This window comes from Ranitomeya variabilis, chromosome 1 (assembly GCF_051348905.1).
Source record: "Ranitomeya variabilis isolate aRanVar5 chromosome 1, aRanVar5.hap1, whole genome shotgun sequence".
Lineage (NCBI taxonomy): Eukaryota > Metazoa > Chordata > Amphibia > Anura > Dendrobatidae > Ranitomeya > Ranitomeya variabilis.
In genome coordinates, this window is record NC_135232.1 from 12,770,719 (window position 1) to 12,788,564 (window position 17,846).

The 17,846-nt window shown below is 45.7% G+C and overlaps 1 protein-coding gene across 1 annotated transcript in view; it reads right to left on the bottom strand.

Annotated features, from left to right (window-relative positions):
- Nucleotides 1-17,846, bottom strand: part of LOC143793504 (uncharacterized) — a 67,301-nt gene that overhangs the window by 40,652 nt on the left and 8,803 nt on the right. Inside the window, exons 2-4 of the mRNA XM_077280535.1 lie at nucleotides 7,969-8,115; nucleotides 7,668-7,847; nucleotides 5,760-5,883 (exon numbers count right to left, since the gene is read on the bottom strand). Coding sequence (XP_077136650.1) covers nucleotides 5,760-5,883; nucleotides 7,668-7,847; nucleotides 7,969-8,058 — 394 coding nt within the window. The 5' untranslated portion in view covers nucleotides 8,059-8,115. The remainder of the gene's footprint in view (nucleotides 1-5,759; nucleotides 5,884-7,667; nucleotides 7,848-7,968; nucleotides 8,116-17,846) is intronic.

Consider the following 17,846-nt stretch of genomic DNA (forward strand, 5'->3'; position numbering starts at 1 on the left):
CCGCCCACGGCGAGGGCCCGCCCAACCCCGCCGGGCGCCCATGTTACTATCAAAGCCGCCCAGGGCATCCAGCTCATATAGGCAGAGCTGGGGGAGTTATCATGAAGCCACATGAGTGCGCCGTATATAACATAGCTTAAGACATCCAGCTCATATAAGCAAAGCTGGGGGAGTTATCATGAAGCCATATGAGTGCGCCATACACAATATAGCTCAAGGCATCCAACTCATATAGGCAAAACTGGGGGAGTTATCATGAAACCACATGAGTGCGCCATATAGAACATAGCGCACAAATCATTACCGCGCAGTTAATACATATCCTGCGTCCCCAGTACAATAATAAATCCTATATATATATATATATATATATAGAGCATATTTAAGTATAGCACATCGTCCTATAATAAAGGGATGAAAAAAGGGAAAGGAAAAAAAAGGGGGGGGAAGAAAGGAAAACTGGCACATCAAAGCAAACAAAAATTAAAAAAACACAAAATGAAGACACACCGTGACAGTCAAACGGCAGGAAGGAGTCAAAGATAAATATCCATCTATCCACGTAAATATGTTTATTATCAATGCATATAGCATAAGCCATATATTCAGCATTAATAGAGTCCATCCGGCCACTGGCTGCCCTAGAGTGTCCTATAATAAAGAGAAAACAATAATCACCATTATGTACAAAAACAATCTCCATAAAAACAGCAAACATTAATGATAGACCTGCACGGAGGGGTATGTGATATATCAGGTACAGAACTGTAGATTAAAATCAATATTGAGACCCTTGGGTTGCAATGACCCAAGTGTATAGATCCACCTCATTTCTTTGGTCCTGAGCATCTGTACTCTATCACCCCCCCTCCTCAATGTAGGGACACTGTCAATCACTCTAAATCGTAGTTGATTAACCGAATGCCTCTTTTCAAGGAAGTGTTTGGGAATTGGTAAATCCGTCAGACCCGTCCTAATGGTACTCTTGTGTTTGCCGATACGGGCTTTTACCTCCATAGTGGTCTCACCAATATATGTCAAGCCACATGGGCACACAATCATGTATACCACGTAGCTTGACAGGCAGGTATATCTCTCTTTTAGAAAAATCTTTTTGCCTGTATGGGGGTGATAAAAAAACTCCCCCTTCAGCATATTGTTGCAGCAGGCACAGCCCAGGCACGGAAAATTGCCGTGCCTGGCTGTGCTCAACACTCGTTGTACCAAGGTTTTCTCTGCACCAATATCCGATTTCACCAATCGATCTTTCAAATTGCGTGCCCTCCTAAACGACATCATTGGGTAGGATCTAAAGCCCATAACCGACGGAAGTCCCCGTTGTAAAAAAGCCCAATGTCTCTTTAAAACCCTGCCTATCTGATTACTGGCAGAGTTATATGTCGACACAAAGGGGATACGTTCACATGGTTGTCTAGTGGATAAACCATTCCGGACATTGGTCCGAGATAACTCCCGGGCCTTGTTTTTAAATCTATCCACCTCCCTTTTTGGGTATCCCCTCCTCAAAAATTTGACACACATTTCATCAAGCCGGGAATCCACCCTCTCCTCATCCGACACTATCCGCCGAACTCGTAATAGTTGGCTCCAGGGCAAGGAACCAACCATCTTCCTAGGATGATTGCTGTCAAACAAAAGAAGGCTATTCCTATCTGTCTCCTTCACATAAATATCAGTTCTTAGCTCCATACCATCCTTGTACACAAGAGTATCCAAGAACTGAATCTGAGTAGTCGAGTGTGCAAGGGTAAATTGCAACTCGGGATAAATCCCATTGATTTCACCTTGGAACTCCTCAAGCTCCTTGAGGTCACCCTCCCAAATCAAAAAGACATCATCAATGTAGCGCCACCAGGCTCTGACGTGGCGCCAGAGGTTGGAAGTATACACAAACCTGTCCTCGAATACCGCCATATAGATGTTAGCATAAGTGGGGGCCACATTGGACCCCATGGCGGTACCCCTCAACTGCAGGAAAAACTCATCCCCAAAGAGGAAATAATTCCTCCTGAGGATGAATTCCAGCAGTGTGAGGACAAGCCGTGCATTCTCCGGGGCCACGTCAGAGCCCGACAGCGCACATGATACAGCCTCCAAACCTTTCTCATGTTCAATTGACGTGTATAACGATACCACGTCAAATGAGGCCAAAATGGTAGTTTCAGAGATCAATACACCATCAATCTTATCGAGAAAGTCACTCGTATCTTTAATGTACGACCTAGCCCCTACAGCATAAGGACGCAACACCTTGTCCAAAAAAATAGCAGTCCTGTTGAAAAGAGAGCCACATCCAGACACAATTGGCCTCCCTGGGGGGTTAACCAAGTCCTTGTGGATCTTGGGTAATACATATATCACCGGAACTACCGGCGAGTCCACAATCAAGTATTCTGACAACTTGTGGTCAATGAGTCCCGTGGTGAGGGAGTCACTGACCACAAGTTGCAACTCTCTCTGGAACCGGGAGGTAGGGTTACATGACAATTTTTCATATACTAGTTGATCACTTAACTGCCGTTTTATTTCCGCTTGGTATTTAGGAGTGTCCATCACCACCACCGCTCCACCCTTATCGGCTGGTTTGATCGTTAAGGCGGTATTCTTTGCCAACATATTGAGTGCTGATTTTTCTGAAATGGTCATATTATGTCTGGAATTGCACTTAAAGGTAGTCCTCAATTTTTCTATATCCCTCTGAACCAATTCAATATAGGATTCCACAAAGTGGTTCCTATTGGGTGGTTGGAACTTGCTTTTGTTGTATAGTCCCATCTCCTGTAAGGAGAAACCATGTGTTGGTTCCCCAACTGTGGTTCTAACCTCACCCCCCTTATCTGAAAAAAAAGATGACAACCTTAATCTCCTATAAAATGATTGTAAATCAACCTCGATACCAAACCAGTCTGGATTGTTGGTGGGACAAAATGACAAACCCTTTGACAGTACTTTGAGTTCAATCTCTGACAGTATAATAGATGAAATATTTACCACCAGCTTGTCATCATTCACAGGTTGTCCCTCGTGTTCCTCGTTCTCATCGTAGTGTTCCGTACTTGGCGTTGTTCCTTCGATGTTCTTGTATTTCCGGTGTTTACGGCCCCCCCGGCGGCCACGTCTCCTGGTGGAGTGGTCTTGTCCACTCTTTCCAACCCTAAAAAACAGGGTGCTCTTGTGCTGTTACCTGTTGTAGACTCATCTGTGGAGTCCGATTCCGCTGTAGTGAAACCGAAGGCGGGCTGTTTCTTTCCTTGTTGTCTCTTGTGTTTCTTATGCATAGGGGGCCTGCCACGTCCCTTATCGGGATTCTGGTTCGATCTCATCTGCCATGAAAACACTCGGCCAACTCGATAATCTTCTGCATCTCGAAACCATTTATTCCTTTTGGTGGTCTCAATATCATTTTTGAATTTTACAAGATTCTGCTCAAACTTAGTTTTGAGGGGGCCCCAGATCTGTGCCGTCAACTGTGTTTTAATCTGTTCCTCTAAGTCCATAGCACTCTTCTTAATCAACTCCATTTCCTTTTTTAAAAATTCAATATTGAGTAGCATTATATCAAATGCAAACTTATTGGAGATTGACTCAAATTTCATACAGAATTGCACATTATCCGGCAACAAAGTAGGTCTTAGGTGTGGCCGTAACCCTCTTGGAATCCTGCGTGCCTTAAAATATTCTGTCAATGTCATCACATGGAGCTCCAAGGAGACCAATCTCCTCCTCTCGTTCTCCCATCTCTTCCTTAACATATCAGGTGTCGGTGTACTCAAAAAAGCAGTGTCCATACCAGAGCCAGATAAAATCCGTGCAGCATCATCATCAGTGTAAGAAAAAACAGTGGCTTTGTCTAGATCACCCACCTCTAGACTATTACTAGCTTCCATTTTGGATTCAAGGATCCTTTACACAGTCCGCTTCCAGCTGATGTATCCACTTCCTGTGTCTTCGTCTCCATGAGGACCATCAGCCAACTGTGAAAAGGATTTCTGACGCTGCTATGTATTTTAATGTTTTTATCATGGGTAACTATATGGATTCACTGTATTATGTATTTCTCTAGTTCTGATGTCTTTTTTTATAGAAAACATTTGTTATTTATGTGATGTGGGCTGCACTGGGTGGTGATTGGTGCACTGTGTGGCATCCACACTACTTAAGGCAGCCCTGTTTGCTACATTGCATGCTTGATAAAGACCAGTGTATGGTCGAAACGTCGCTACTTTTTATGGCTTAAATAAACACTTTGAAGATTTCCACACCTGGATGGAGCGCTGTTCATGTATACATTTATCGTCTTGGACAACAGTCATCACACCACTAATGACACACAGTACAGATTTTATAACCTTGGGGAACTGTGAAAAAGCAGTCATTTGTTTCACTTCCCCAGATGAAGCCGAAATATTCAGCGAAACATGTCAGGAGAGGAGATGACGACAGATTGAAATATGTTTTAATATAGAGGAAATAAGACTTCCTTAAAAAAAAAAAACTTTTAGAAGTCTTGAGTGTGGTGACCTGCAGGTACACACTACACATTGCTATACAACCAAATCCAGTGATCTTCTCAGTGGAGACAATATGCAGCTGGAAGGCTTAAAAGACACTTCTTTCATCTTACCCCTTGATGTCTTGCCCTTCCCTTCCTGCCCTAATCTTTCCCTTTCCTCTTCTGGTCCATTGTAGTACCTGCTTATCCTCTCCCTACTTCAATCTTTCCTAGTTTAATCCTTTTAGGTTAGTAGGAGAGCATGCTATTCGCTATTCTTTGTTCTATTGTTCACTGTAATACTATGATTATTGGTCATGTAACTTTACGTGTTTTTTTTTTTTTATAATGCAAGTATGTCTTCTTTCCCCTCTATTTCCCCATTTATGCCACATTTCCTTTTAATTAAAATTATTGAAACAAAGATAAAAGTTAAGCGTTTAGAATCCACTAGAATTTAAGGTTTTTTTGTAAATTGTGTTTTTGTTTTCCATTTGGCAAAATGGATAATATAAAGATTATTAACCCTCCAAACACCAGGGATATTAGATTTCTTATAAATGTATCATATAGCATGAATCACTGTGATAAACGTGACGCATTTTAAGACTGTCCGCCTCGTCCAAGTTTGCTCTGTCTGTTACACAGCCTATAATAAATCAGCTCCATTGGCTTTCATAGTCCCACTGCCCTCAACACCCACAAGGTAAAACTGCTTCAGGTGCAAATAAAAGTCTAATATGTACAAAAAAATATACTGATTCTCCAGCTCTGTTACTCACAAAACGTTATTTTTTTTCTCAGTGGGCAGTCCCTCTTCATCAAAATTCTGCCAGTACTATAGGTGCTGAAACTTCCTTTCCCTCACTTCCAGCTTGTAATGAACCAAAAACCCATCTCTATAATGTTTGACAGATAGAAGGGCAGAAGCAGAGACCTGACCCCAATTCCAGTCTAGATTGAGGTCCGCCCCCACTTCGTGTGCAGATATTAAGCCCGCCCCCACTTCCTGTGCAAATATTAAGCCCGCCCCCACTTCCTGTATAGCGCCTAAGACCGGCCCCCACTTCCTGTATAGCGCCTAAGACCCGCCCCAACTTCCTGTATAGAGACATAAGCTGTAAAAATGAGTCTCTAATGTGATTTAATGCAGGACTTAAAAAAGAATCTACTTGTACAAGTCATTAGAAATGCTTCATTATGGGACATACTGTACACAATAAGTATACATACATTTTTTCCATACCTTGCGAGATAAGAGGCTGATGCTCTTCCATCGTGACACACTTGTACCGATCCTGGTGTCCTTCTAGATACTCCCACTCCTCCATGGAGAGATAGACAGCGACGTCCTGACACCTTATAGGAACCTGACAACAGTGACACCGTCATCACCCAGAATCCTCCAGTGCTGTATAATGTCCCAGCAGTCACCTCTCCGCTCATCACCCAGAATCCTCCAGTGCTGTATAATGTCCCAGCAGTCACCTCTCCGCTCATCACCCAGAATCCTCCAGTGCTGTATAATGTCCCAGCAGTCACCTCTCCGCTCATCACACAGAATCCTCCAGTCCTGTATAATGTCCCAGCAGTCACCCCTCCGCTCATCACCCAGAATCCCACTGTCCTGTATAATGTCCCAGCAGTCACCTCTCCGCTCATCACCCAGAATCCTCCAGTGCTGTATAATGTCCCAACAGTCACCTCTCCGCTCATCACCCAGAATCCTCCAGTCCTGTATAATGTCCCAGCAGTCACCTCTCCGCTCATCACCCAGAATCCCACTGTCCTGTATAATGTCCCAGCAGTCACCTCTCCGCTCATCACCCAGAATCCTCCAGTGCCGTCCTGTATAATGTCCCGGTAGTCACCTCTACGGTCATCACCCAGAATCCTCCAGTGCTGTCCTGTATAATGTCCCAGCAGTCAGAGGTGTATCTAGCCTTTCCTGCACCCGGGGCAAAGGATCAGTTTGGCGCCCCCCCCAAACCTCCCCCATTTGAACCTTAACTCTATTGAAACTGTATGACCAAGCCAAGGTACATTCCTGAATCCCCATAATGTTAAAATAGATACCAATAAAAGTAAAATTAATTGAGACATCAGTAGGTTAAGTGTTTTTGAATATCCATATTGAATCAGGAGCCCCATATAATCCTGCATAAAGGTTAATAATGGCCCCATAAGATGCTCCATACAGACATTTGCCCCATATAGTGCTGCACAAACGTTATGGCCCCATAAGATGCTCTATACAGACGCTTGCCCCATAGAGTGCTGCACAAACGTTATGGCCCCCATATAGTGCTGCACAAACATTATGGCCCCATAAGATGCTCCATACAGACACTTGCCCCATATAGTGCTGCACAAACGTTATGGCTCCATAAGATACTCCATACAGATATTTGCCCCATTTGCTGTTGCTGCGATAAAAAAAAAAAAAAAAAAAAATCACATACTCGCCTCTCCGTCGCTCAGGCCCCGGCACTTTCAATATTCACCTGCTCCTCGTTCCAGCCGCCGCTCCATCTTCTGCCTCCTCTGCACTGACGTTCAGGCAGAGGGCGCGCACTAACCACGTCACCGTGCCCTCTGACCTCAGCGTCACTGCAGAAGACGGAGCGGCGGCTGGAACGAGGAGCAGGTGAATATCGCGCAGCGCAGCGCTCCCCTCCCCATTATGCTAACCTGCTCCTGGCGCAGTGCAGTCCCTGCTTCCCCGATGCTGCTGCTTCTTCCTGTACTGAGCAGTCACCGTTACCGCTCATTACAGTATTGAATATGCGGCTCCACCCCTATGGGAGGTGGAGCCACATATTCATTACTGTAATGAGCGGTACCATGTGACCGCTCAGTACAGGAAGAAGCTGGGGCGCCGGGCAGCCAGGGACCTGCAGGGACCGCGACAGGAGTAGGTTAGTATAATTAGACAGCCCCCGCTCCCTGGCCCTGCCATCCCCTGGGTATGACTCGACGAGGAGCCTCCTTGGACCGCCGCATCATCAGGCGGCCCGCTGGCGCCCCCTGTCGGCTGCGCCCGGGGCACATGCCCCGGCTGCCCCCCCCCCGGATACGCCACTGCCAGCAGTCACCTCTCCGCTCATCACCTAGAATCCTCCAGTGCTATCCTGCATAATGTCCCAGCAGTCACCTCTCCGATCAGCAGCTCAATCATCTTGTTGCTGAGCTCCAGGATCTTCTTGTTCCTCTCATGTAGCAGGGAGTGCGGGGGAGGCTCTGTGATGGGGCCCGGGCTCCGCCCTCCTGACTCCTGGAGATGGATGATGGGAGTCACACCGTCCCCCGGTGTCTTCCTCACTATTGTGTAATCCTGTGTATGGAGAGAGACACAGTAACAGTAAAGAATCCTTCTCTCTATTCTGGATTTCCTCCTCCCGATGTCGGACTTGTCACAGAACACAATAAAGCTGATAGAAATGTAGAGGAGTTACCTCTCCGCTCAGCAGGGAGATGATCTCCAGGGCGAAGTGGAATAATCTTCTGGTGGACTCATCCCTGTCCTCGTCCATCCTCGGGGTCATTCAGGAGGAGGAGGGATGAACACTGGATCAGCTGGAGGGATCTTGTCCTGCCGGCGTCTTCACGATAAAGGAGATAAAGAGTGGTGATAAATGGTTGCATATCCAATTGGAAGAGTGTTTCAAGTGGGGACCACAAGGATCTGTCCTGACCTCAGTGTTGTTCAACATTTTTATAAATGATCTAGATAAGGGAAGTGAAGGTAAACTAATCAAATTTGCAGACGATGCAAAGCTAGGAGGGATAGCTAAGGGTACCGTTACACTAAACGACTTACCAGTGATCACGACCAGCGATACGACCTGGCCGTGATCGTTGGTAAGTCATTGTGTGGTCGCTGGGGAGCTGTCACACAGACAGCTCTCTCCAGCGACCAATGATCAGGGGAACGACTTCGGCATCGTTGAAACGGTCTTCAACGATGCTGAAGTCCCCAGGTAACCAGGGTAAACATCGGGTTACTAAGCGCAGGGCCGCACTTAGTAACCCGATATAACCCGATATTTACCCTGGTTACCACTGTAAAAGTTTAAAAAAAACCAAAAACATAATCACATTCCGATGTCTGTCACGTCCCCCGCCGTCAGCTTCCCACACTGACTGTGTCAGGGCCGGCCGTAAAGCAGAGCACAGCGGTGACGTCACCGCTGTGCTCTGCTTTACGGCTGGCCCTGACACAGTCAGTGCGGGAAGCTGACGCCGGGGGACGTGACAGACATCGGAATGTGAGTATGTAGTGTTGTTTTTTTTAAAAAACTTTTACAGTGGTAACCAGGGTAAATATCGGGTTACTAAGCGCTGCCCTGCGCTTAGTAACCCGATGTTTACCCTGGTTACAAGTGAACACATCGCTGGATCGGCATCACACACGCCGATCCAGCGATGACAGCAGGTGATCAGCGACCAAAAAAAGGTCCTGATCATTCCCTACGACCAATGATCTCCCAGCAGGGGCCTGATCGTTGGTCGCTGTCACACTATAACAAGATCGTTAGCGGGATCGTTGCTACATCACAAAAAGCGTGTCGTTGCAACGATATCGTTAATGAAATCGTTATGTGTGAAGGTACCTTAACACTAGAGAAGACAGAGAAAGGATTCAGAAGGATCTAGATAAGCTTGAACAATGGGCACGGACTAATAGAATGAAATTTAGCAGGGAGAAATGCAAGATTCGACATCTGGGCAAGAAAAATTAAAATTACATTTACAGAATGGAGGAATAGAACTAAGCAACAGCACATGCGAAAAAACCTTGGTTATACTAATAGATCACAGACTGCACATGAGTCAGTGTGGTGCAGCAGGAAAAAAGGCAAATACAGTTCTAGGATGTATTAAGAAAAGCAGAGAGTCACAATCGCGCGAAGTAATTATCCCCTCTACTCTTCTTTGTTCAGGCCTCATCTGGAACACTGTGTCCAATTCTGGGGACCAAATTTAAAAAAAAAAAAAAAAAATACTATGAGGGGAAAACTTAAGGGACAGTATGATGTGAGAAACAGAACCGCAGTCACTGAGGATCAAGAGACAGGTTCTCCGAGCCTTCAAGTTCATTTAGAAGTGATTGTCACAAGACCTAACCTCAATAACAGACAATCAGAAACATTTACATTTAATCGGGTATAATTTAGTTCACATTCACAATTTAGGAGAGAGTTACAGTCATTTCTACTATGGTTTACACAGTTTTTGGACATATCCCTCATGAGCTTCACCCATTTATCCTATACAATTATCACAACAATGACTTGTTAGGGATCAAATCTGAGAAATTATCTAATACTACTAACAATTTTTATTTATACAGCGCCAACATATTCCGCAGCGCTTTACAATTAAACGGGGACATGTACAGATAATAAATACCATAAAAGTTACACATTTCAATACTTTCAGGCGGAGCGAGGGTCCTGCTGCTCATAAGTTACAACCTATGAGGAAATAGGGGGACAATAGGTAGAACGTACGGTCCAAAAGGGTTTTCATATTAAGCTGCATGAGCCGGTCATCAGTCAGTATCTGTCTAAGTGCAGTTACCGTGTGCTATTGGGGGCATGGAGGATGTGGAGACATGAATAGGAAGGAGCAGATTAGGATTACCATTTAGGAGGGAACGGGTGAGAGTTGGGTTATTGAGTTGAGGTGATAGACGTGTTTAAAGAGATGTGTTTTTAAAGCAAGCTTAAAAACATGGAGGCTAGATATTAGTCGGATTGTATGGGGTAGTGCATTCCAGAGAACTGGCGCAGCACAAGAGAAGTCTTGGAGACAGAGGTGGGAGGTTCAGATTAGGGAGGACGATAGTCTTAAGGTACCTTCACATTAAGCGACGCTGCAGCGATAGCGACAACGATGCCGATCGCTGCAGCGTCGCTGTTTGATCGCTGGAGAGCTGTCACACACACCGCTCTCCAGCGACCAACGATGCCGAGGTCCCCGGGTAACGAGGGTAAACATCGGGTTGCTAAGCGCAGGGCCGCGCTTAGTAACCCGATGTTTACCCTGGTTACCATCCTAAAAGTAAAAAAACCAAACAGTACATATTCACCTGCGCGTCCCCCGGCGTCCGCTTCCCTGCACTGTGTGAGCGCCGGCCCTAACAGCAGAGCGGTGACGTCACCGCTGTGCTTTTACTTTCACTTTAGGGCTGGCGCTCAGTCAGAGCAGGAAGCGGACGGCAGGGGACGCGCAGGTGAGTATGTACTGTTTGTTTTTTTTACTTTTACGCTGGTAACCAGGGTAAACATCAGGTTACTAAGCGCGGCCCTGCGCTTAGTAACCCGATATTTACCCTGGTTACCAGCGTAAAACATCGCTGGTATCGTTGCTTTTGGTGTCAAACCTGACGATAAACGCCGATCTGACGACCAAATAAAGTTCTGAACTTTATTCAACGACCAGCGACATCACAGCAGGATCCTGATCGCTGCTGCGTGTCAAACTAAACGATATCGCTATCCAGGACGCTGCAACGTCACGGATCGCTAGTGATATCGTTTAGTGTGAAGGTACCTTTAGATCAGTTGCAGAATGGAGGGTACGTGTAGGGTGACAGATGAGGAGATATAGTGCATAACTATGGAGCGCTTTGTGGATGAGAGATATGAGTTTATATTGCATTCTGTAGCAAATGAGCAACAAGTGTAATGACTGGCACAAGGTGGAGCATTTAGTGAGCTGTATGGTGGTAGTGGATGGAAGTCAGAAAGGCCTCAATGTTGTACATGGGAGAGGGGAGGAGAGAGATTGTGTGGAATATGTAAAGGGAAGGTAGAGGTGAAGCGTCAGCTACAACATATAAGTAGCAGATAGCTATGAATATTAGATGTGTAGCACAACTGAACCAGGACCACGTGGGTTGGAGTATCTGGCATAGCTTAACTGTCTCCTGCTCTGTTCACTTGCCATGTTTAACTGGCGAGATACTTAAAAAAGAAAATATATATATATATATATACTTAGGGTGATTTCACATTTGTGTCTCTGTGCGCAGCGTATCATCAACACAGATCCACATGCATCTATCTATCTATGTACCTATCTTTAACATGGCATACGCAGGGACATGCGTTTGCATCAGTTAGCATGCCCGGAGAAAAGGAAAAAGGAAGCCACAACAAATATGCACTCCACGGACATATGAAACGTAGTACATCATATATAGAAACAGAAAATTTATTGGAAAAACACCGAAATATTAAAACATACTTAAAAACAGTACAAGTACAACACTTGATCCCCACATAAATATAGACATGTAAAGTAATAATATACAGTCAAAAGCCTACAAAAACATAGAGAGAAAGCCTATCCCCTGGCTCATGGGGCAAGAAGATGAAAACAACCTGACCTGGAACCACATTTGCTGTACTAAGAGACACAACTAGTGGGAATGTATATATAACCAGCGAAAAAATACCTGGTTAAAGTGATGTAGACCATAAGAGACCACTAGTCCCCAGCACAGGGGGAAGAAAAGGTGCTCCAACAAGTAAATGCCAGGCAGCACTAAGGGTAAGTAGATTAACGGGTTAAATAACCCATAGTTGAGCCAAGGCCAGTAGAATTACCTAAGAGAGTAACAGGGGAAGACAAATCCCAGTGCGTAGGCAAGCAGGAACCAAGAAGAACGCGACCCCACGCGTATCGCCCTCCAAATAGGGCTTCGTCAGGGGAAGATGCGGCTTACCAACCCAAATCTGTTTATATAGCAGCGATCATCATAATTACAGACCTGAAAGAGAACAGGTTCATTTTTGGGGAAAGGGATGACTTTTTGTCGCCTTTTGTATTCATATGGGATTCAGCCCGTTGCATACATCCTTACTAGTGGGGGGTTTCACCCCTATACTATTGGTAATCGGTATTTATATTATATGGCTTGTGGCCCCATTTATGGGCTGCCTATACTTATACATATGTGTATACAGTGTTTTTTATCTATATTTCCTTACATGTATATTTTTTATTGCTTTATTTATGATTTATCTCTATTTTTGCTATCCTCTATTGTGCCTCTTATGTGGTTGCGCCTGCGTGCCCATATCCTGGGTCCTTTCTTTTGTTCCCTTGTTCGGGGGGCAGTATACTTGTTTTGGAGTCCGGCCCCTTATGTGCACACAGTGCTATGTCTCCTTTTTTTCTTTTTTTTAAAAATCTACTGGCGCTTTGTACCTGGCTACGCCTAGACATATATATTCTTAGGCGATATCCTCGCCGCTGTTTATCCTCACATGCGCACTCTGTACCATGGTTCAGTACTATACACTTTCTGTTTACTAGTGCTCTCCGACTGTGCTGCGCTTGCGCATTGACTCTCCTGGGCTTTTTCCTCTGCCTCGGCTGGGAAGTACGTCACATTGGGGCTGGTTGATGCCCCGCATGCGCAATGGAGGCAGCGGCACTCTTCTGTCCGATGCACGCTCCTGCCCACCTGTTCTCTTTCAGGTCTGTAATTATGATGATCGCTGCTATATAAACAGATTTGGGTTGGTAAGCCGCATCTTCCCCTGACGAAGCCCTATTTGGAGGGCGATACGCGTGGGGTCGCGTTCTTCTTGGTTCCTGCTTGCTTACGCACGGGGATTTGTCTTCCCCTGTTACTCTCTTAGGTAATTCTACTGGCCTTGGCTCAACTATGGGTTATTTAACCCGTTAATCTACTTACCCTTAGTGCTGCCTGGCATTTACTTGTTGGAGCACCTTTTCTTCCCCCTGTGCTGGGGACTAGTGGTCTCTTATGGTCTACATCACTTTAACCAGGTATTTTTTTCGCTGGTTATATATACATTCCCACTAGTTGTGTCTCTTAGTACAGCTAAATGTGGTTCCAGGTCAGGTTGTTTTCATCTTCTTGCCCCATGAGCCAGGGGATAGGCTTTCTCTCTATGTTTTTGTAGGCTTTTGACTGTATATTATTACATTACATGTCTATATTTATGTGGAGATCAAGTGTTGTACTTGTACTGTTTTTAAGTATGTTTTAATATTTCGGTGTTTTTCCAATAAATTTTCTGTTTCTATATATGATGTACTACGTTTCATATGTCCGTGGAGTGCATATTTGTTGTGGCTTCCTTTTTTCTTTTCTCCGGGTTTACATATAGGCCACTTTTTGCACCCCGGCTGATACTCTTCATATACCATTCATTAGTTGTGCGCTTGGTGTGTTTTTGTTTTGCATCAGTTAGCATGCGTCTGCATGCGTCGTTTCTCGGTGTGCGGCGGGGTCCGGCGATCGCAACATGTTGCATTTTTGGAAGCATCAAAAATCTGTCAAATATGCGCAGGCATGCGCATGAGTGCGTAAAAAACTGCATTACTGTCTATAGGAATGCATGCGTTCGATGCGCTTACGTACTTCGGACTGTGCATGTCCAGGAACTGATTGAGACACGCCGATTGAGACACGCCTCCTGGAAACATCGAACGCATGCGCATAAAAAAACCCGCAAACACAGGCAAAAAAAAAGCATGCACACGCAACAGTTTTTTTGCCGTCATGCGTAAGCTGATGCGGATAAAAACGCTGCATAAGCATGCGTTTTTGCATGCGTTCGAGTATGCAGATGATACCCTGCGCACATATACGCAAATGTGAACTTACCCGTAGAAATATGTTTCACCTGTGCCCCAACACACATGCTCTTTAAGCCAGATCTGGATATATTGAAGTGCATGCTGGGATGTAGGACCAGTTTGCCTTGTTGAATGATTAAAACAATTAGCAAGAGACCAAAGCCGGTATTACTATGCAAGATACACAAACTCCCATACTGGATGGAAAAGAGTAAAACATCAAGTGAAAGATGAACATTTAAAAGCAAACAAAGGAACAAGTAGTAAATAGCCAGTTGAAATGCTGTGAAGTCAAAGGTGATGTTCACACTTGACAGCTGTAACGCAAGCACATTAGTGAATATTACCTTCTGGTCACTTCTGGGATATTTCTGGGATATTTCTGCTGTGCACTTAAAATTCTGCACGTTAAGATACTGCACCCTGAGACCACTTACACCTACTATTTCAAGGGAATATGTTAGGTAAAAAAAATTTTTTTTATTAACTTGCAGATAAGGGGTTAATCTGCAGGTTAATAGTGTTCTGAACCTGCCCGAAGAAAGCACTGAGAACCCCGCTATCAGGAGGAAATAAATTTTATTCTTCCAGGCAGCAATCAGCTTCCAGTCATATGGGTGCTGCCAGCGAGGCTTCAGTAACCTCTCCATGCATAGTGAGGATGTAACCGCGTCACGGCACTGACTGACAGACGGCTATGCATTAGGGACAGCTGTCAGTCAGTGCCAGGAGCGCGGATAAAATGCCTGCTCTATATATACAGCATTTTTATATATAATAGGTTCCCTTTAAATGGACTGACACTAAGGCTCCGATCACATCTATAAGGCGTCACCGACCACGACCGATGGATCCTGTAACTAAGGCTCCGATCACATCTACAAGACGTCACCGACCACGACCGATGGATCCTGTAACTAAGGCTCCGATCACATCTACAAGACATCACCGACCATGACCGATGGATCCTGTAACCAAGGCTCCGATCACATCTACAACACGTCACCGACCACGACCGATGGATCCTGTAACTAAGGCTCCGATCACATCTACAAAACGTCACCAACCACGACCAATGGATCCTGTAACTAAGGCTCCGATCACATCTACAAGACGTCACCGACCACGACCGATGGATCCTGTAACTAAGGCTCCGATCACATCTACAAGACGTCACCGACCACGACCGATGGATCCTGTAACTAAGGCTCCGATCACATCTACAAGGCGTCACCGACCACAACCGATGGATCCTGTAACTAAGGCTCCGGTCACATCTACAAGACGTCACCGACCACGACTGATGGATCCTGTAACTAAGGCTCCGATCACATCTACAAGACGACACCGACCACGACAGATGGATCCTGTAACTAAGGCTCCGATCACATCTACAAGACGTCACTGACCACGACCGATGGATCCTGTAACTAAGGCTCCGATCACATCTACAAGACGTCACCGACCACGACCGATGGATCCTGTAACTAAGGCTCCGATCACATCTACAAGACGTCGCCGACCACGACCGATGGATCCTGTAACTAAGGCTCCGATCACATCTACAAGACGTCGCCGACCACGACCGATGGATCCTGTAACTAAGGCTCTGATCACATCTACAAGACATCACCGACCACGACCGATGGATCCTGTAACTAAGGCTCCGATCACATCTACAAGACGTCGCCGACCACGACCGATGGATCCTGTAACTAAGGCTCCGATCACATCTACAAGACGTCGCCGACCACGACCGATGGATCCTGTAACTAAGGCTCCGATCACATCTACAAGACGTCGCCGACCACGACCGATGGATCCTGTAACTAAGGCTCTGATCACATCTACAACACGTCACCGACCACGACCGATGGATCCTGTAACTAAGGCTCCGATCACATCTACAAAACGTCACCAACCACGACCAATGGATCCTGTAACTAAGGCTCCGATCACATCTACAAGACGTCACCGACCACGACCGATGGATCCTGTAACTAAGGCTCCGATCACATCTACAAGACGTCACCGACCACGACCGATGGATCCTGTAACTAAGGCTCCGATCACATCTACAAGGCGTCACCGACCACAACCGATGGATCCTGTAACTAAGGCTCCGGTCACATCTACAAGACGTCACCGACCACGACTGATGGATCCTGTAACTAAGGCTCCGATCACATCTACAAGACGACACCGACCACGACAGATGGATCCTGTAACTAAGGCTCCGATCACATCTACAAGACGTCACTGACCACGACCGATGGATCCTGTAACTAAGGCTCCGATCACATCTACAAGACGTCACCGACCACGACCGATGGATCCTGTAACTAAGGCTCCGATCACATCTACAAGACGTCGCCGACCACGACCGATGGATCCTGTAACTAAGGCTCCGATCACATCTACAAGACGTCACCGACCACGACCGATGGATCCGTAACTAAGGCTCCGATCACATCTACAAGGCGTCACCGACCACAACCGATGGATCCTGTAACTAAGGCTCCGGTCACATCTACAAGACGTCACCGACCACGACTGATGGATCCTGTAACTAAGGCTCCGATCACATCTACAAGACGACACCGACCACGACAGATGGATCCTGTAACTAAGGCTCCGATCACATCTACAAGACGTCACTGACCACGACCGATGGATCCTGTAACTAAGGCTCCGATCACATCTACAAGACGTCACCGACCACGACCGATGGATCCTGTAACTAAGGCTCCGATCACATCTACAAGACGTCGCCGACCACGACCGATGGATCCTGTAACTAAGGCTCCGATCACATCTACAAGACGTCGCCGACCACGACCGATGGATCCTGTAACTAAGGCTCTGATCACATCTACAAGACATCACCGACCACGACCGATGGATCCTGTAACTAAGGCTCCGATCACATCTACAAGATATAAATTAACTAAACGAAAATCAGAAGCATAAATATCAAATAAGTTTCTGATGTTTTAAAACACTCTATACCAAAAAGTAGATGATTGACAATAGACTTTTCCTGTGTTCTCTACTCAGTCTCCTCAGCCTCCTATCCTGATCTTACTTGCAATAAACAGGAATCAGTATGATATTTGCTGGTTGAGGACAGTCACCTCGGGAACTATACCAAGATTGAAGAGACAGAACATTTTTCATTCTGTAACCTGCTGCTGTAGCATATCCAGGGCTCAGCTCCCTCTTTAAATGAATTACAGATCTTTAACCCCTTTCTGACATCGGACGTACTATCCCGTCAAGGTGACCCGGGCCCGTATGACCATCGACAGGATAGTATGTCATATGCGATCAGCTGCGCTCATGGGGGGAGCGCAGCTGATCGCGGCCGGATGTCAGTTGATTATCACAGCTGACATCCGGCACTACGTGCCAGGAACAGTTACGGACCGCTCCTGGCACTTTAACCCCCAGAACACTGCGATCAAACAAGATCGCAGCGTTCTGGTGGCATAGGGAAGTATTGCACAGGGAGTTAACCCCATTAGTTAACCCCGTTAACACAATGCTTTATCATCATACGGCCAAACAAAAAGTGGAATAACACGCAATCAAAAAGACGGATATAAATGAACATGGTACCGCTGAAAACGTCATCTTGTCCCACAAAAAACGAGCCGCAACACAGAGTCATCAGCGAAGGAATAAAAAAAAAAAAAAAAAAAAAAAAAAA